This window comes from Passer domesticus, chromosome 14 (assembly GCF_036417665.1).
Source record: "Passer domesticus isolate bPasDom1 chromosome 14, bPasDom1.hap1, whole genome shotgun sequence".
NCBI classification, from domain to species: Eukaryota; Metazoa; Chordata; class Aves; order Passeriformes; family Passeridae; genus Passer; species Passer domesticus.
The window spans coordinates 17,769,249-17,790,093 of NC_087487.1; the positions used below are offsets into that span (position 1 = coordinate 17,769,249).

The 20,845-nt window shown below is 53.9% G+C and overlaps 1 protein-coding gene across 4 annotated transcripts in view; it reads right to left on the reverse strand.

Annotated features, from left to right (window-relative positions):
• The window catches only part of PCSK6 (proprotein convertase subtilisin/kexin type 6), a 51,370-nt gene that overhangs the window by 27,632 nt on the left and 2,893 nt on the right, over positions 1-20,845 (reverse strand). The window contains exons 2-5 of one of the 4 annotated variants that reach the window (XM_064388712.1): positions 17,105-18,747; positions 11,840-11,992; positions 8,836-8,964; positions 7,629-7,727 (exon numbers count right to left, since the gene is read on the reverse strand). Coding sequence is in view for 3 of the 4 variants with exons in the window: in XM_064388709.1 (XP_064244779.1) it covers positions 4,273-4,491 (219 nt within the window). In the remaining variant the exon portion in view is untranslated. Of the gene's footprint in view, positions 1-4,272; positions 4,600-6,169; positions 6,229-7,628; positions 7,768-8,835; positions 8,965-11,839; positions 11,993-17,104; positions 18,748-20,845 lie in introns of those variants that run through there. The other 3 variants (XM_064388710.1, XM_064388709.1, XM_064388713.1) reach the window with 3 other exon arrangements.

Genomic DNA, 20,845 nt, shown 5'->3' on the forward strand with positions numbered 1-20,845 from the left:
AACTCCTCTTTTTTCATCCCAAAAGCACGGATAAAGTCCCGGGGCTATGCAATGAATCGAGGGATCTCAGCCAGACACAGCATGTGAAACATCCCACGGGGATGCACAGCCAGAGGGACAGGAGTGACCCAAAAGCTGCACTCACTGGTATGTGGCTCCCAGATCACATAATTTGGGTACAAATTGGGACTTTGCTTTAAATTCACTTTTGTCTGAGTTTGTTTGGGTTTTTTTTCCATCCCGCCGAAAAAACCCACATTCCATGTCATGGATGTTGGGAGCCTGTGACATTCCCTGTGTCTTGCTCACAGGACCAGAAAGGGCCATGCTACAACACCCATCTGCAACACACAAGGCAACATCTTTAAGACCATGTGTGACCCAGGGGCCAGGGTGACATTCCTGAGGCCAGACCAGGGCTGGTTGCAATGGAACAGCAGGGAACAAACAGGTTTGTCTGGATCAGATGCTAAAGCAGATGACAACTACTTACATCTTTATCACACTTGATACCTTGAGATCTGCCAGTGTCTCTTACAAGCATTAAATATTTAATTAGTCTTGCTCTGCCTTTTATGCCAGGATGTCATTTCACCAACTTTACTGCTGTTAGTGTGAATTTTATAATTTATTTCCACTCAAATTAATTTAAACCCTCCCTCTTCCCCCTTCACATTACAGCATAGCTGGGCGCTTTTTTTAACATTCACATAAAGAGGTTGCTCATTGCAATCTACATTTGCCTTTTAAACCCATTCTTCAAATCTATTTGCACTTAAAAAAGAGAAGGAGAGTGCTTCAACCTCTCCATATTTTAGGGAAACCTTGACAAGGCCACCCTGCCTGGAAATTGGAGTACAGGGCTTACCACAAAATCCTGCAATGGGTTTAGGATTGGAAGGGATCTTAAAGACATCCAGTTCCAACCCCCTGCATGGACAGGGCCATCCTCCACTAAACCAGCTTGCTCCAAGCTTCATCCAGCCTGGCCTTAAAGAGGGATGGGGCATCCACAGCTTCTCTGGGCAACGTGTGCCAGTGCCCCACCATGCCCACAGTAAACAATTCCTTCCTAGGTAAAGAATTTCTTCCTTCCTTTTCACAAATAAATGCAAAATTACCATGTGATGCAAAGCAGCAAAAGCACAGGGAAGGTAATGATCTCATCACAGGCTCTGGGGATACATAGCCAGAGCAGCAGGAAAAGAACTCTGTGCCCCACTTCTTTATCCTCCTGGGATTTATGGGCAGAAAAATAAGAAAAACCTTCCCATGCTGGGAATACCTTGAAAGTCTGAGCAGAGGTTGGTCCCAGTGGACCAACCTGGTAGCCCTCTAAATGCCCTATTCCATGTAAGATATTCTAAGGAGAAAAACTTGTAAATGTCATTTTTCTTTTAAATGAAAAAGGATTTGTTGTCCTCCTCGTGGTCACTCAGCTCAGTAAGGGTTCTACAATGCAACCCCATCTCACCCAAACCATTTATTCTGTTCTGGTGCCTTCCAGAAGGGTGGATCCAACAGAGAAGGCAGTGAGCCCTCCCCTCCTGGGGAACACCACCCATTCCTATCAGGGACAAGGGGTCCAGTCAATGAGCTCCTGCCTTCAGGAATGTAATTCTCAAATGATCACGGTTGTGTTCAGCTCAGTAAAGCTCAAGCCAAGAGCTGTGAGATGACAGGAATCCAGGAAAGCTCCAAATACAGCCCAAAATGAATCCCATCCCTCTCCTGCACTGCAGGTGAGACCACTGAGGATGTGTCAGCCCTTCCAAAACTTAGTGTTGGACATGGAAAAATTCATATAAACGCTGCAACCAGGATGGGAAGGGGGTCACCATCACCCCCGGCCAGCGGTGCTGCCCGGGGCTCCGGCACCGCACCGTCCCCACATTGCCCTCGGCCAGGGCCTGTCCCGGCTCGCCCCGGCACGGCACGGCACGGCCCGGGAACAAAGCCCGGCGGGAGGAATGAGCAGGCGTTCGAGGGTGTAAAAGCCGTTTCTTTTGTTTAGTTGTTTGCTTCACTTAAATAGAAGTTGACGCAAGTGATTCCCCGAGGGAAATGTCACTCTGCCATGACCCAGAAGGGTTTAGAGTGTCCTGGCTCGTGGTTTGGGCACGGGAAAACGCAGGGAGAGCTGAGCTGTGTGCCAACCCCAGCAGTGCCTTTCCCGGGCACTGCCGTGTCAGGAGCCTGCAGGATTGCATTGCAAAGGAAAAGATGTCACCAAGGCAGGGCTGAGTCTCCTTGCACCCAGCTGGGTCCTCCAGTGACCATCCCCTCTCCTCCTCCCTCACCACTTTGGACTCCACTCAAGCATCTTCCCAGGGTGATAACATCCTTGGCAGAGTTTTCCAGCAGGTTTTTTCCAGAATCAGGGCCCCTAGGAGGCAACACCTCGCTGGGGACAGTGCCGTCACCAGCAGCTCCACAAGCTGATGATGCAGGAGGAGAAGAGAGGGACACCCAGGTCCCCACGAGGCTCAACACACCATGAGCCTTGAGCACAACACTGCAAATGTCACACACGAGCACATGTGCAGGGAAAGCAGTCCCTCAAGGTTTAATCCTGGACAGGACCCAGTAGAAAAAGCCCAAAAGCCAGTGGGAAAAGCTTGGAGAGATGGAGGGCTGAAGGCAGGGCGTTGAGAGCAGCTGGGGAGCCCCAGAGGTGCACGAGCTCCCAGTATCCACGGGAAAGGCGGGAGCCAGGAACACCCTGATGCAACCACAGAAATATTTGCCTTGCTCTCCAGCCTGCACAGGGCTGCCCCGGGGAAAGGCTCAGGGGGAAAGGATGGATGCTCCAGTGGAGCCACATGGCGCCCATGGGCCAAATGCCTCCAGCATCACAGGGATGAGCTCACATAACCGGGATGCTGGGGAAGGAGGGAGGGGTAACAGATGCTCCAGCAGGGAAGGGACACAGCAAAACCCCAAACCAGGAGCTGACGTTAGGCTGATGCAACTTGGGAGAGTGGGAAGTTCAATCAAGATATTCTCTGCCTGAAGAGGGATAAACACTGAAAAGCTCTTTGGGTTGCACAACCACCTTCGCCCAGCCCTGTGATAGACGCAATTGAACAATACATGTGATTTTCCCCTTGGTGGGACGGGAGCTGAGCACGCAGGTAGGAGACTGAGGGTGCGATGTGAGGGGTTATCCCCCACGGGAGGTCACAGACACGGGCGCAGGAGACAATGCGCTCAATTCAGCCTCCCCCCCCCCCCAAAAAATTGTTTATGCAGCACCCCGTGACTTTAATTATAGTTAAAAGCAGGGTTGCGATATAAAGCAAGGTTATAATTTGTAGTCCGGGAGACACCTTGGGCAGGAGGACAACCTGAAGTGTCACCCAGCCAAAAAAGCGCCGGGCAGCGCCATGGCAGTAAACTCTGGAACAAACTCCGAGGACACCAGTCTGCATCTGGGATTGCAGAGGATGAAGAAATTGAAAGGAAAACGAGCTGCTGTGCGGAAAATCTCTTTTAAGACACCAGTGTTCTGCGGGGCTTTGAAAGCAAAAGTTCTCTGTGTTCCCAGGATCTCCGATAAAAACCCGGGCCAGAGAGTCCAAAGTTTGTTAAACCCACAAATACAACTTTCCGGGGTGGGAGGAACTTGTGCAACCCCCCAGCGGTGCGGGGCGAGGGCACCCCCAGGAGGGGCGTCCACCCGGGGGGAGCCCGCCCCCGGGCCAAAGCGCTCCGGCAGCATCCCCGCATCGGCCCCGTTCCCATCCCCACCGCTCCGGGGGGCTCCTCTCCCGCTCCGGGACCCCCGGCATCGCCTCGGTCCCGGGATACCGGGCTGCTCGGCGAGACCTCCGCCAGCGGGGAGATCTCGGGGTCCATCTCTCGCTCCTGGGATCCTGCCCCGGTCCCGGCAGTTCCGCGGGACCCCCGCCGCCTCCCCGGTCCCGGGACCACCGTCGGCTTCCCGGTCCCGGGAGTCCCAGCGCGACACCCCGGGCAGCTCCCCGGCGCCGAGCTCCCCACTCCGGGGATCTGCCGCAGGCTCCCAGCGCCGGAATCCCCGGCAGTTTCCCGAGACCGCTCCGCCTTTCCGATCCCGGGACCCTCGGTTCCTCTCCGGTTGCGGGACCCCCGGCACTCCCCGATCCCCCGCAGGCTCACGGTGCCAGAACCGCCGGCGGCTCCCCGGTGCTCCCGCCGGTGCCCAGTGCGACCCCCCAGCCCCGTATCCCCCGCTGCCGGTGCCCCAGCACCTGCCCGCCCCCGGAGCCCCCCGGCCCCGCCGCCCCTTACCTGCCCCAGGCTGATGTAGCCGTAGGCGGCGGCGAGGCGGGCGGCCTCGGCGGGGCCCCCCCGCACCCGCACGGCCCAGTGGTTGGTGTAGACGGTGCGGGCGGGCTCGGCGGCGGCCCCGCGCCCGGGCAGCGCCAGCGGCAGCGCCAGGGCCAGCAGGCAGAGGCGGGCGGGCGGCGGGGCGGCCGCGCTCCCCGCGCCGGGGCCGGCGGCGGGCATGGTGCGGGGCCGGGCCGGGCTGGGCGGAGCGGGGCGCTGCGCCTTTTAACCGGCCCCGCAGCCCGCGGGGGCGGGGGGATGCTCGGGGGGGGCGGGGAGGGCCCGGGAGAGCGGGCGGACGGGGCGGCCCCCGGCGCTGCCCCCCCGCGTCCCCCCGCCTGCCGCCGGGCAGCCCCGCTGCGTGCCCGGCGCTGCTCCCCGGAAACCCCCCCGCACACCTCTGCAGCCCCCTGCCCGACTCCGGGCAGCTCCCCGCACCTCTCCGTGCACGGCTCCGTGTCCCTTCCCCGCGTATCTCCGGACGATTCCCTGTGCCCCCCAGCATTCCCCCTACGCGTCCCGGCGCTGGCTCCCGAACAGACCCACTGCGTCCCCCCTGCATGTGACCGGGCAATCCCCTGTCCCCGCTGCATCCTCCCCTGCGCGACCCGGCGCTGCTCCGTGAACAACCACCTGCATCCCCCCGCGTCCCTCTGCATGCCCCAGCACTGCCCTCCGGGTTTCCCCCTGCGCCCCACTTCATCGTCCTTTGTGCTCCCGGTTCCCCGGGGCACCTCCCCTCCCTCCCCCGCAGACAGCCCCCGTGCATCCTCCCAGCTCTGCTCCTCAGGTAACCCATGGCACCCTCCAGAGAGAGCCCCCGCATCGCCCCCGCTTCCCCTGCATGCCCCGGCACTGCATCTTCTTTTGTGCATCTGCATTCCCCCCGGGCAGCCCTCCATGCATCCTCCCAGATCTGCTCTGCAGGTTCTCCCTGAACCCCGCAGAGCGACTCCCCACATTGCCCCTGCATTCCCTCAGCCAGCCCATCCTGCATTCCCTGGCTCCACTCCCCGCGTAGCCCCTGCATCCCCCTGGGCAGCCAGTCCGAGCCCCCCTCCCTCTCTGTCTCCCTGGAATGCGTTGGCACTGCCCACATCTCCCCCACCGCTCTCCCTGCATCCCCCCAGGCATCTCCCCCACCCCTCTGTGCTACCCCCACAGGCACATCCACTGCACCTCCCCCCTGCATCCCTCCAGCACTGCCCCACACCCCTGGCATCCCCCCTGCACCCCCAGGAGAACCCAGACAGCTCCTGGGCTTGGGAAAGGCCAGGAGGAACTGACTGCTGGGGAAGGGTTTGGGACAGGGGTAAACCTGGCCGTGCACACCCGAGGGGCACCACGATAAGCCACGGGCTGGGGCAGACGGGCTGGAGTGCTGACTCTGCCTCCCACGGATGCCATTCAGGGAACAGCAGGGACCTCGCGGGCTATCAGAAGCTGGGCTTTGTTTGGGGAAGGAGTGGCGCATACAAAGGCCAGGCTCAGGAGCGGCCCGGGATGCTCTCTCTGTTCCACAGCCCCCCCTGCCAGCGCGGGCCCAGGCCGGCGGGGAGCTGCCCGAAATGAAAGGATGTTTCAGTGGCATTGCACTCACTCACATCACACCAGAGCTTCACCTGAATCATATCTGAGCTTCAGAAACGTGCCCTGTCTCCCAGGGCCCTGGCACTGAGCAGCTGCATCCACAGGCTTTAGCTGGGATGGTCAAAGGGTGGCTGTGATTCCCAGAGTGGATGTTGTCTGTTTTCCAGACCCTGACCAGATTTGACTGGTATTTGGGGCACAAGCCCCACACCCCATCTCTCTGAATACAAACACCTTCCCGAGCCCCAAACAGATTTGCAAATCCTACCTGGGTGTGCAAGGCTGATGGGGCATCCAAGGAGCAGTAAGTACAACCCATCACTGGAGCTGGAGAGGAAAATCACAGTCTGGTGCCACCCACTTGTACCAGCCCTGCCACTGGACAGGTGAGCTAGTGAGAGTCTGAGCAAATAGGGAAGTACTCCCAGCTCAGCCGTGAGATTAATCCAAGGGAAATTTATAGGGAGCCCATTCTGCATCAGACAGGGCCAAAATCCTCTGGCAGTTCCTGCACTGGGCTGGCTTTGACCCATTTGCAGGCAGCAAATACACGGAGGGGCCAGATGGAGGTGAGTCCCTGTGCCACAGGCAGGCTTATCCCAGGAAATTACAAACATCAGCAAAATGGGGATTTGGAGGGTTTCTGTGTGCAAACAGCGTTGCGCTGGCATTAGGGATGTGACAATTTGCTGCCACAATTTGCAGGCACTGGGGAGTTTGGTGACTCTCACCATAAGATGTTGCTCACTGAAATCACTGTGGGTTATCTCTGCAGGGACACTGGAGCCTCCAGGGCTCACCACCCCACACGTCCTCACAGGGCTGCCCTGTGAGCACCCTGGGCAGAAATGATGGGTTGTGTGTGACCATTCCTTCTGATTATGCAGTGAGGAATGGTTTCCATTAGCACCAGCACATTGCAAATCCAATCCCCACTTCCCATCTGGTTTATGGGCTTTTCCTCAAGTTTCTCATTGATTAAGGTGTGTGAGATGGATGAGCAGTGCTGGCGGGTGCTGGGTGTGCTCTGTGTGTGATGCACGTCCAGAGAGATGCAGCGGGGCAGAGCCAGAGGAGAGGTGGGAATAGATGAAAGAAAACCCTTTGGTTTCAAAACATCCACCTCCCTCTGCCGGGGAAGGTCTGAGGAATGTCGGCAAGGGATGCAAAGTAGGGGCAAAGTATCCCCACAGGGAGCCGAGAAGGGCGAATGAGCTCTGGCAGCAGCAGGGAGGGTTTAGGTTATGGCAGCGGGAAAAGCTTTCTGAAGCTTTTCAGAAGAGAGTGAAGATAGGAAAGAAGTTGCCTTTGTGGGAGTGTGTGTGCAAAATCTCATTGTGTCTGTGCTAGGTGATAAAAAAATGGGCAAATCCCAGGAGAATCAGGCTAAATCCGTTTGGGATTGCTCTACATCCCACTGCAATGCTCATAGTGATCATCATGGCCATCAAAACCGAGCTACGAGTTACATCACAGACCTTCCATCCCAAGGCCATTCACAACTCCCGATGTGTGGGGAATAGTTACTGGTACCAGTAAAACCATGTGCCCAGCTCAGGCTGCAACATCATGTGAGCTGGGTGAGAGCCTTGCCCAGACGCTGACTGCAATGTTGGGACCCCAGTTTTGCTGCTCCCTGGTCCCTGCACTGCTCCTGACCCATCTCCCACTGACATAATTTTGAAATTCAGAGTGGCAATTTTCCCAGATGAACCCAAGGGACTTACCAGGGGTGTCAGGAAAGACTTTGGCCCCACATGCTTTGCAGTGGATGTAGACTAAGGCAGAGGCTCCAGTTAACTCTTTTCCTGGGATTATTTGAAAACCTGGAGAATTACGGTGAGCCACCATAAATTTTATGTACTGAGAGGTTAAACAGAAGCTGCTGCAAAGGAAGCATGGAAAGAGGCACTGCTGAACCAGTAACATTTAAACTCTCCTGAATAAAATTCATAATAACCCTGGCATTTTATATCTGTCCATGAATTACAGTTAAAATCCCACCACGTCCCACGCACGCTCCTTGCTCCGTAACGCAGTAAGATTACAGCAAAGAGCTGGACGAGCAGGGAAGAATGTAATTTAAATGCTGCTCCTTTGAAAACCAAGCCCTTCTTTTTAAGGCACGTTCAGAAAAGGAAAGTACAAATAATGCACCCAGAAGGTGCTATTTTTTCCAGGGGTGGGATGGCAGGGCTGGCACTGAGCTGCCTGCCCTGGGCAGCAGGATTGTCACCCTGTTCCTGCCTGTGGAGGAGGGACAGGACAGTGGGAGCTGTGCCTCTGCCTGCTCCAGTGCAAGGAGTTAAGCAAACAAAAGCCGTTTTGCAAACACCCACGGTTCAGAGGTGTCCCTGGGATGCCAGAACAGGGAAGCCACTTGGCTTGGAGCCATCGGCCAGCCTTGCTGGCAGGAGCTGCCCGGTGAAACCCCCAGCCAGAGGAGCCGGGGTTTTATCCTGTGCGTGATGAGAGCCTGTCGACATGGAGATTACAGCACAAATCAGGTTAAAACCCATTTATCTGACCCAAGCAGAGCCCGTGTGCTGGGATGTGCAGAGCCGTGCCGATGGCTGCGAACTTGTCCCGGTCTGCCGGGGAGCCCGACAAACCTCGGCCGTGCAGATGTGCACGGTGGGTAATCCAGGGCATGCAATAATTAAACAGCACACCTGGAAATAGCTCTTTCTGTAGCTCCCAGGCTTAACCAAATGAATGAAATTTGCGCTGGCGTAATTAAAGCAATGCGGTTCAGGATCTTGTCTGCAGCGGGGAGTTACTGCAGCTTGACTCTTCACTCTCCGGTGACAGCCACGTGGAAGAGCCCCCAGCTCCAGCCCCTGCACGGCTCGGCTCCAGTGCTGACTTCTCACCATCAGGGTGCCCATTAACACCAGCCCATTAACATCAGTTCATTAACGCCAGCCTTCAAACCTGTCCGGCAGCACAATGCCTCCAGCGTCCTCCGGCAGCTGCCCCGGCTCACTCCAGCACACAGCAGAGATGGCAAAGCACCGATGGCTCTCGGCTGCAGTCCCTGCTCTCCTCCAGGGACTTATAAATCTGCAGGAGAAATCAGTATTCTTACATTTTAACTGTTAAACCACGACACATTTATATTCACCATCTCAAACAATCTCTTTTTTTTTTCCTCTCTGCTTGCCCTTTTGGTGTCAAAAATAACCCCAGACTCACTAGTGGCCAGATGGTTTTGGGGATATTAATGGTAAAATCCTGCACACAAGTGAGCTGCCAGTGAAACTTGCCAGTGGAAAATAAGATTTGGAGCCTCCGTGGAGCTTCATCCCCATGGCTGATGTGTCACAGCAGCACTTGGCTCTGGCAATGCCACCGCTGCTGTCAGCGCGCAGCAGCCACCAGCTTTGCAGCTGGGAAAGCCCTGGGTGAATTCCCAGGAGATTCATGCTCACTGGAAAAATCCTGTCCCTGCCTTTTTCCTTCCCTTTCTAAATCTGGATTAAGCTTTCAGGCTGAAGAGGTGACACAAAATATGACGGAGAGGAAGGAGAGGATGAGGTGGAGCAAGGCCCAAGGAGGTGTGGACAAACAGCAGCTCTGTGTTGGTGCCCAGCCCTGGTCACAACACTGCAGGTACAAGGAAATTAATTTCCAAAATCTTGAAACACCCATTTTATAAATCTCTGACAGCTCTCAGTGAGAAATGGGGAAATTTACAGGGGAAAAAGCGCTCTGGCCAGGGTGGAAGAGCTCAGAAGCACAGGGATCACCATGGAGGACGTGCCACTGGTTTTCTGCCATCCAGCACCTCTTCCAAGCATTGAAGGCAGCAGCCAAAGGGATTTAAATGGGGGATTAGAGAGGCTGCCTGGCTGCAGTGATACACTCGGGGTACAGAGCATCCCCAGCACCGGAGGTTTTAGCTGTAATTAGACCAACATCTGTCCGGCCATGGTTGAGGCTGCGCAGTTGCTGTGCTGCTCCAGGCTGGGCTGGAGATTTCCCACAGGCTCCTCCTGCTCTGCTTTTCTGCAATTTCACAGATATCAGAATTTTTTTTCCATCTGATGAGTTCTTCCTCTCCAGAAAGATTAAATCTTGATTGTCAGGTACTGCTGTAGCAGGCAAGAAGATTTCCCTACCTAGTTCAAATGTCATACTAGTAAAAATGCTAGTAATAAAAAATAAAAGAGAAAGGGCCCATTATGGACTTAGGCCTGAAAAAATATCCAGAAGATGGATCCTGAAGTTTAGAAACAATTGAAGCTTGGTGGCTAAAGGGCACTCTGGAGACTGCTGGGCCCAGCACACACATTCATAGGGTGGGGAAATCAATCAAAGATAACTGACTGTGTGCTGGTCTTGAACTACAAAGGAACAAACCCAAGCCTTTTTGTCCATCTCAAATAGGTTTGGGGTTTATTGCTTTTTAGGAAATTAGGGCAAGGAAGGAAATGCCCAAGTGAGGGGTGGTAGAATGGGGAAATGCTTCACTTGGAGAGGGTGCTGGGACAGGGAGGAGACCGCAGGATGTGGAACCCACCCCACTTGTGAAATAGGAATCCTTCCACCTCTCCTGGTTGTTCCCACTATCCCACTTCATCTGAGAGCACTGCACCAGGGAGAAGCATTGGAGTCAAGACGGTGCTGGTAATAAACTGAGCCGAGCCAACCCCACCCCTGGAAGAGCAGGTCTTGGAAGAGCCGGTTACACCGGTGCCACGTGGGGCACGCGCTGTCACCATGCAGGGGAGGCTATTTCAGGCTCCCCCAAAGGAAGCACGCTGCTGCTGTTGGAATGATGGCTCCAGGGCTGCATTTGGAATCAAAAGCTGGACTCCCAGAAGGGGCTGGGGGTCAGCAGGAAGGGACAGCTGCTGTCTGCTCTCTATGGTGGCTCTGTCAGATCAAACATGACTTCTCTATTTCACCCCCAGGTGAGGTGATGTACCAGGACTTGGCTGTGACTGGCACAGGTTGAGCCTCCCCACTGCATTCTCACTTCCCAGCAAACCCCACTGCACTGGAGCAAGCACCAGGAGCAGAAACACAAGAGGAGAGCAATGAGCCTGGGGGTGGAGAGATGCAAAGATCAAACCAGCAGCGATTTCAAAATAAAATCCGACAACCCAGGGAAAACATGGTGTGTCCTTGCCGAGGCTATCATTTATGCCAATTAAAAAAAGAAAAAAAACCAAACTGGCATGGCACGAAGGAGAGCTGCGTGGTATTTCCTGAAAAGGGTGTGGGAAGCATCCTTGGAAAGCCTGCCCTGCACAATGTGCTTGCTGTTTCCAGAAAAATAAAGTTTGCTGTGACCCACCTGTCCCTGAAAAGCAGCTATTTAGGGCTGGAACATGGTCAGCCCGGAGTCAGTGGCTGGGTCTGTCCTGACTGCAGAGCAGCTGGCACCTTTGCCAGCATTTGGGGTTTGGCATTTACCTGCAGCTTTTTAATTGCTGCAAAATGTCTTAGAAAAAAATGCAGGAGAGCTGCCCAAGCACCAAGTGCTCACAACTGAAGGTCTTTCCTCCACAGCTTTTGGCTGATGGCCATTAACCCCAGAGCCGTGTCAGAAAAGGACAGGAGGGGCTTTCTCCTTTGCCACCTTTAGATTTTGGGAGTATTTTGACTCAGCTAGGAATCTGGGGGGTTTAGAGCAGCAGCATTGTGGTTTGCCAGAGAGACAACTGTGGGAGTGATGGGTGAGAACAGCCCTGTGGGACAGTGGAGGGGCTCTGCTGGCAAAGAACAGGAGGGCCCCCCTCGGGAAGGGACAGCTTTTGAGGGAGAAGGGAGTGTCCCATGGATGTGTGTCCACTCATCCCCTGACAAGCCAGGACCAGGACTCACTCCCCATCCCAGGGGCAGAGCATGCTTGGGGCTCACCAAGGGCATTTCTGAAGGTTTTGGGCAGCATAGCAAGACTTGCCAAAGCCTAATCTCCAAGTGAGCTTACCTTTGACATGGAATTTCAATGGTGGAGCGTGGAAAACAAACATAACCCCACAGTTTGGATGGGTTTTCTTTTGTCTGAGCCCCGCTCAGAAGCTGCAGGCAGGCGGTATTGGGTGACCTGACTGGATCCAGTGTTCTCCGGGCGGCCACGAGGCTGAAAGAGAAGCAGCTCCACCTTAGGGCAGGCGCTGGTGCTGGAGCAGGGCCGACCTCGACACCAATTCAACCATCAGCCATCATCTGTGCCAGGGACTGGCAGCATCTGCTTCAGCCTGCAGCCAGACTTGGAGCAAACACCAAGGTCTCAAGACTTGGGATCAGTTTGGGGCTGAAAATTTAGAGATTCCCTTAATCACATCGAAAAAAAAAATTCCCTCTAATGTTTATTTTCTTACTTAATGAGGTGGGGTAAAAAAAGGCTGTTTTCAGCAAATCACCCTTTGTATCCTGCAAAAGCACCCTGAGACCCACAGTGGGTGCAAATCCCACACAGAGAAAAACTCCACAATAATAATAACTCATCCTTGGTGGAAAAATAACTTAAAAAAAAGCAAGACAAAGCAGGGTTCTATGGAGCCCTGGACATATCTGGATCAGTCCCATAAAAATCAGCTGTTGTGGCATATTGGCTTCCCTGCAGGAGACAGCAGGAGAGATGTTAACCTGGTCTTGATTTGAAAGCTGCTTATTAGTCCTCATCAAGCATAATTATGCTTCAAAGCCAAATGAGATGTCCAACTGAATTCTGAACACACGTTAATGTTTTTAAATGTGAAAAAAAACAACAAAACACTATTTATTGAATCCCAGCCAGGCTCCAAATGATAAAATAGATGCTGCTAATGGCTCTGGGAAGGGAGGGCTGGAGCTTCACTGCAGCTTTGCCAATTAAATGGTTATTACTGACCAATTAGTCAGGAATCAACCCTGCTTTTAGTGATATCTGATTAAGTGCGTCCTGCAGATCAGCCTCAGTTGTTAACCAGGGGAAAGAAACACCTTCTCCCCATCAGCCCCCCCAGATACTCAGACTGGGCAGGGTTTGTGCCCACCCTGCTCATGAAAAATCCCTTTTTCTTCCAGCACTGCCACTGTCCTGGGGAAAATACATCTCAAGCACCCACCTAGGCACGGCAAAACCTTTCAGAGCCAGGAAGGAAATGGGAAGGAAATGAAGGAAAAGGGGAAAATTAACCACACGCAGAGGGTGGCTTCTCCCCCTGCAGCTCGCAGGTTGCTGCTGCCCGGCACATGCTGAGCCATGCCCATTCACAGGCTTTTCCAAATATTATCCCAATATTTTCTTTCAGTTCCCAGATAAATGGGCCTCTTCAGAAGGCTTTAAGCCCGCTCTGTTCCAACATTTTCTTTAAAGCAGCAGAGGAAACCTTTGAGTTGTGCCAAGCTGCTGAATCCTGCTTTCAGGGCTGAGCTGCAAGGGGTTTTCCAACAAAAAATAGGGGCAGTGTTGGGCTTTTTCCTTGTTTCATCAGGAAATATGAAGGAGGCCACATCACCCCTTAATCTTCCTTTCTTCCTGCCTCCTCTCCCACCCTACAGTCTTTCTTTCCTGTGCTTTGCTGTGGTTTTAAGAAATTTCTGAGCACATTCCCAGATTTCCATAGGATGCTATGGGCAAGCAGGAGCATTCCCCTGCAGAGAATCCTCCCTCTGTGTACCCCTGAGCCATGGGACAGGGACAGCAAGGCCACAGCACCCAAGGGAGCTGAGGAAAGTGCCTATGCAACAGCCAGGGAGGGTGGAGACAGACAAAACATAGCTAGCACAAAAAAAAGGAGCAAAATTTCAGAAAATGTCAGGACAAAGAGCCACGTCCTTCCAGGGACTGGGTGCAGCAACATGTAGAGGGTGCATCAAACCAAAATGATGCTGGATGAGTATGCTGCAAGCAGGGAAGCTGGTGAGGCTGAGCAGAGGATGACTGCTCACCTCCTTGCTCCAGGTGAGGAGATAGCTCTGGATGCCCTGGCTGGCTTGGCACTTGGGAAGAGGGAACAGCCACAGGGACAGGGCTGGTAAGAAGCTGTATGTGGATCTGAGGTGCAACAGGGTGAAGGAAGGGAAGGAAATTTAAAGACATGGTGGCTCTGGGAGTCTCTGATGGGCTGGAGGGGGACAAGAGCAGACCTGGCACAGGGGGACACTGCTCAAGGCATTTCCTGGCTTCTTACTGTGCCCTACACATCTACAACCGGTGCTCACAGGGTCTGGAGTGGGGCAAGGGAGGTGATGCTCCCCAGGCACTGGGGAGATTTGTGGGGTCCATGGCAATGTGTCCTTGGGAAATGCCACTAAGAACTCCAAAGCTGTGATGTGCAGGAGCATCCCCAAAGTGATACCCAAAGGGGTCCAGCCCTGGTGATGGGACAAGCTTGGTGACTGGGGATGGGATGTGGCCCTGTCCCTCGTCCCCAGCTGGGTTCCTCCTCCTGGAAAGGGGAAACCCCTTTTTTCCGGGCCACACGATGGGGAATGAAGAAGCCATCAGCCCCAGCAGACGTGGGATCCGTTGGGGCATCTGCCTGTCCCTGTCCTCTGCAGCAGCACAAAGGCTGCATCAGCTGATTGCCTCCCACCTTTCCTTTACCCCGGAGCACCCCTCGGGGCCGGGGCACTGAAATTCCCCGCAGGGCCGTGCCACGGGTGTCCGGGTGCAGCCGGGGGTGGAGCAGATGCCAGGGTCCCGGGGCCCGGGGAGCCCGGGGAGCCGCGGGGCTGGCGGCGGCCGGTGCGCCGGGCCGGCACTAGGTGGGGATGGCACCACGCCGCGGGGAGGAGGAAGGCGGGAGGAAGGGCAGCCCGGGCTGGGCTGGGCTGCTGCCCGGGGAGCAGCGGGGACTGCCGGGGTGGGCTGAGAGGGGCTGTAGGGAAAGGCGGAGGGGTGGGATGGGGCAGGGATGCGATGCTGGAGGCAGAGTGGCAGGGATGCTGGAGGCAGCGAGGAGCCGGTTGCACATCGGCGTTATTGCCAAGGCTGAGGCTGTCAGACAGTCTGAGGTCTGAGCCCCTCTCCTCGCACCACTCAGGCTCGTAACGGTTCTTACTGACGTTAATTACATTTTGAAATTTTAGAAAGTATTTCCCACGTGTTCTCAGTCAGATCTTCTGCATCCCACAGCTTGTTCCACCCACAGCTCTGTGCTAAGGTGGGACACCAGCACAGCTGGGCAATTGGTCACCAAGCTCTTGGAAAGGCTGGGAGGTGGCCACAGTGCTGGGAGAGGGATGCAAAGTGCCTGTGGTCTCAGTAAACCTCACTGCAGGGCTAAAGAGGGATGGGTCCATGTCAGGAGGAAACTCCACCACAGGGAGTGTTTCACACTGGCTGCTCGGCCATGCAGTACCTCCAGAACCTGGCTGGGCCAATGCAATAAGGCCTGCACGTGAAAGGGTTTACTTGCTGCAAATCTTTGCAGGACTCACTTGATCCAGTCCTACCTCATGAGTCACCACCAAAACCAGGGCACAGTGTAAATGTCACCCCCTCCCTGCTCACACCAAGACTCAGCTCATTTCCACGGCCACTGCACAAAGCAGCTTCAGGGAAAGCATCACCCTGAAGTCCTGATCTAAGAGACAGGATTTTTCCAGCCTCCTCCTGCAGGGACCCAAGCACTGGCAGCAGGAATTTGGCCATCAGCATCTGCAGGGAAACCCAGAGGTGAGAAATAACTGTTCATATATGTTTTTACATCAAATTTTGAGGAGCTGGCCTCATCACCGGGTTAGGTGCACAGACCACAGCCATGGTCAAGTTGTTTAATTTTTGCTTCCCCTCTTCTCAAAAAAAAAAAAAAAAAAAAAAAGCGTCAAATAAACCAGCCCAATCTTGCAGCATGTCTGTCAAAATCCATGTTCACCACAGAAATGGTGGCTCAGAATGAGCCACTGAGGTCTGCACCCTCAAATCAGGGGGCAAAGGAAGTCAGCACCACTGAGACAGGAGCACAAATCAGAATATTGATTTAAATGTAACTATTGATTTAACCCCTTCTGCTGCCTCTCTGTGTTCTTCACATGCTCATCCAAATCAGAGAGAACATAATTTCAGACAAACTCCATGGCTGCTTGCTGTGCAAGCCATCAGTCCCCAAAACTCACGAGTCCCTTTGTGCCCAGGAACCAGGCAGGGTGGCAGGTAGGGATCAGAATCAGAATGGCCAAAGAGTGCATAAAGCAGGATCTTATTACCAGGGGTCATCAGTGCTACAGGTACCAGATTACAGTTCTCTGAGGGTTTGTTTCTTGCCACAGCAAATAAAGTCAGGTTCTGAGGACATTATCATATATATATATATATAAAATATTTTTTTATATCCCAGCAGCTCCGGGAGGACCTCAATGCTGCATTGCATACAGGAAAGCTGGTGACTGCAATGGACCCAGAGGTGCTGCCTTACCTTAAACTCACCCAGAAAAGTCCCTCCAGAACCTCTGGGCTGCAGCTTCACCTTCTCAAAGTGGCATGCACACAGCAGAGGTGTTTTGGAGAGCTCCCATGCTTAGACAGAGTAGGGAGGCAGTGGGAGGTCAGGACTGTGGAGCAGGAAGTGATCCCCCCCAAACTCAGTCCAGTTTGAAAGCCTGGCAAGCACTAACACTAACAAACAGTCAGTGTGTTTATATCCCACCTTCCTGCTGGAGAGCAGGGGTTATTTTTGGCATATTTTGTCATTGGTGGAGATGTCAGTGAAGGCCAGGAACAGTGCAGAGCTGTTGGGAAAGCCCAGAGGCAACTGCCCCAGGCACAGGATGATGAGATGAGGGATGTGGGAAGCTGCTCCAATTTACACAGGGATTGGGTTTTGCCTGCAGGATGTGGGGCACAGCCCTGGCTTCAAAACACCTGAGGACTAAGAACAGCATGGACTGTCCTATTCCAGCCCTATTGCAGCCCCACACTGTTCCCATTCACCCCATCCAGCAATGGAGCAGGAGCGTCATCCTGAGCCCTCACCTTCCCACCTTTCCTGGTGCACAAACCATGGCCATCAGCTGGGCACCAACAGTGATGTTCTGGCACCATCAGTCACCTCTTCCAGCCTGCACTCGCTGTCTTTCATCAGGACTTACTGCTCATGCTGAGTTAAAACAGAAAGGATGAAGAGAGCACAAAGCAGCATCACTCTTGCCCACTTGCCATTGTGCCACAGGGCTTGGCCACATTCCTTAAAACAAGCTGCTGATTTAAGATCATTTAAACCACTCACCTCCCCTATTTTCCCCCAGCAAGTGACCTCCTTACCTACAGTTTTGGATCTGCTTTTTCCCTCCTGTGAGCACCAGACATCCTCTGCAGCCAGGACTGTTTTTCCCGACAAAACCAGCAAGATCAGCAGGGAGAGCACACAGGTTCCTGCGAGTGCTTGCAGGCTGATGGCTTTAGCAGATAGCTGGGTCTTCTCTTCCAGACATGTAGCTAAAATAGGGAGCATGAGTAGCTGGAAAGCCCAGGTCTGATTTGGGCAGAAGCTTGGACTGGTATCAGCCAAGAGGAAAACAGGTAAAACCAGGACTTTAGCAGGTCAGGAGTTACTGGCCAAACCTCAGACCAGGTGTGATAATCCCAACTGCCCCACTGCAGCAGGGAATGTGGCTGGAAGCACCATCCTTTCACATGGCCTGTCCATAAAGCACAAGATTTAAGCCTAGAAAGCTGTGGAGAGGTGAAGAGAGACCTTTTTCCATGGCAGTTCCAGATGTGTGGTCTCCTATCTCCTCCAGCCTTTCCTGCTGCTAATTCCCCATGCATTACCCAAGGATTTGGCCACCCCCACACTTCTTGTCTAGCACAGGTAGTTTGGAGTCCACATACGAACTGATTTAATCCCACAACCATGGTGTAGTTTATGAAGATGCCACAGGCTCTACTTGGCATCAAGAGCTGGAACTGAGCCCTACCTTTGTGCACCCATTCAGATCCAGCACTTTCCCTGGGCCTCTTTGTTTTAGCCCCAACCAAAAAGACGAAATTAAGAACATTCCCATTAATTCCCCATGCATATGAAGGGGTTGAGGACTTCTCCTCCAGCTCAGGAGCCCTGTGGCCTCACTGAGCCCAGCGCTGGCTTCTAGTCTCACAGGCATGCTCACCTCCTCTCTCCCCAGCGCTGAGGAGATAACAGGGCAATTGCCATAATGAGTCTCTGTCTGTCCAGCCCTGCTCAAAGCAATTAACAAAGTCAGGCACTAATGAACTTGGCTTCAGAGCACCCCGGAGATGGGTTATTGCCATTTGAAGTGGAGGAAAACCAAGGCAAGAGCAGGTGGAGTGGCTGACCCTGGTCACGAGGTACCTCGGGTTGGATGCAGGAGACAGAGCTCCCTGCCTGGAGCAGGGAAAGGACGGCAGGTAGACACGAGGGCGACCACAGCTCTCTAATGTGGTGTCTGTGGCTGGAGAGACTGGTTTGTCCACGTTTGGGAGGGCAGGAGGGACTCCCCACCCATCCCAGTCCTGTCTCATCCCTGAGTGGCTTTGGGGAAGCTGTGTCTCTGCAGCCAGAGCTCCTGACACCCACCTTGGTGGAACTCCTCTACATCCTGCACCCCAAGTTTCGCAAGACCCCAAATGTGGCCACTGAGGCACAGAGCAGCAGGACTCATGGGTCCCCTTGCAAAGAATCTTCCTCAGGCCATGACTCACCATCCCACCCTCCCTGGTGTCACTCGTGACTCCGTTTCACTTTGCTGCAGCAGCATTTCACCATCTCTTACCAATGCAGAAGACAACAGGCAGCCTGTCCTGGCTGCAGACACGTGCCCAGCACCTCTCCCTGCAGCATTTTTGGACCAACCTCCTCATTGTTGTGAACTCAACATCCTCTTGTAAACGACAGGTTCCCCTGCAGTGCTGGAGGGGGTCAGAGTGGGTCTCGCCAGGTCTGCCTGCAAGGGTGAGGATAGCTGATAAATCACAGGGATGTGGCCTCTGCACCACATGCTCTCACAGCACACACGTCCTCACATGCACGTTGACGGCATGCTAAAAATATTCTTCACTTTTTGACCGATTAAAATTTTCCAGGAGAGTTGGAACCACAGCCCCCACCCTATCTGTACAGCCAGAGGCTTCCCCTCACCTCCCCCAGCCCTGCCAGGAAAGCAGAGGATACTGAACAACAGTTCCGGTAATTTGGGGGTTTTTGGTTCCCTTAAAAGCCTGGCTAAAATATCATCTTTTTTCAATAGTTTATTTTGTGATGTCTGGCACCATTCTGGAGCTAAACTTGGCACCCTGTGTTGCTCTCATACACCCACTGAGAAGGCTGTGGGTGAGCTGGGATGATCCCACTTCCCACCCAAAATCCCATTTTGATGGCTCAGGAAATTAAACAAAGAAAATATGTTTTAAAACCAGCTCCCACCTGGTGTTAGGCAACAGAGAGCTAACGCTGGCTTGGTGACAGCTCTGAATGCTCATGGCCAGTCACGATTTTCTTGACATTATCTTTCAGAGCTGCCTGTTGTGCCAGGTAAAGAAGGAACCTGAAGGATGCTGTCAAACCCCCGGCCACTGGCCAGGCCCCTCTGTGCCATCACCGATGCTTGTGGCAGCATTTTCTTTGCCTAATTTGGCTCTTGGCCATGGAGGAGGAGCAGGAGAGGCACAGAAGGTGTTTATACAACATGGGAATTGTCTTGGTGAGACCAGAGCCTTTGCCCAACTGAGCTGAGCTGATAGGAAGGAGATGTCATCAGTGTGCTTTTGCTAATTATCACTAATAATTATTTGTGTGCAGTTTCTCTTAGGAGCACTAGTCCTGGCTCAGCCCCTGATGCTCTTGCAGCCCTGTGAAACTGGAGCAAACAGGAGGGTCCTACCCCAAAATCCTGCAGGTGACAGGAGAGGGAGGGCAAGTGCAGTGCTTGGGCCATGCCCTGACCATGGTGGTCAGCACGATGCATCCTCCCTCTTGATGTTCTCTCCCTGCTCACACCAGTTACAACCAGTTAGACCCTCTCTGTCCTCCCTTGGCTTTTCCGAGTGTGTCTGGTGCCTCAGCCTCTTGTCAAAAGCCAGATTCATCACAGCACAGCTATTAGCTGCTCCCTCCCATGTGAGATGTCTTTCTGCTGACATGGCAATCATTCTCCTGTCAACGTGCCTTGACAGTACCAGGATTTCTCATTTCAAGCCCTGGTGTGTCCCAGGGTGATTCCCAGCTCCTCCATTAACCCCTGGCCCTGCAGGATGGGGATAGCCTGCCCTGATGGATGATCTGCTATCCCTTCCACCTCTGGTTAGCAGAAGCTGCCTCCTGTTTTTCCTCTCAGCACTTGCCACACCTATGCAGAAGAGCATTTAACCTGGAGGTAGAGGGTGTCAGACTTTTATTCTCCTTTCCTTCTTATTTTCTGTGCTGAGAACAATGGAGGCAAGGTTTGCAGAGGGAGGTAATGTCTTTTTTTAGACTGACTGAAATAATTAGAAGAAAAACCAGGCAGGCTGTTGGGTACATGAGCCCTCCAGCAGGCCTGAAATAGCTGCAGAAGTCTGCAAAGCTGAACACCAGTGGAGAACAATAGCTCTAAGCATGACTAGTGTTAACCACTTCTGCTACCAAAGACCATTCCCCAGCTGTTCTCCTTGGGGCATCACCCCTGTGCCAAAATCCACTGTCCAGAGACCACCCCATGGCCAGGAGCCACTGCTGTGGCTGAGGGAGCCACGTGGCTACACAGACCTGAGCCCTGGACATTGCTCCATGGAGCATCCCTCGCCTCTCTCCACCCTGTGCCCTGTCCTGCAGCTCCTGGGGCCTGACCTGACCCCAGCCCCAGGGACACTGTGCCACCCCAGACCCTGCCTCACTGCCGGGACCCTGCCTGACCATGAGGACTCTGATTTCAGCCACTGTCTTACTACAGGGGTCTGGCCTGACCTCATGGGACCCTCTCTGATCCCAGGGCACCATGTGAGACACCAGGGAGCCCCCTGACCTTTGGGACCTGCTGATTTCAGGAACTCCCCTACCATGGGGTC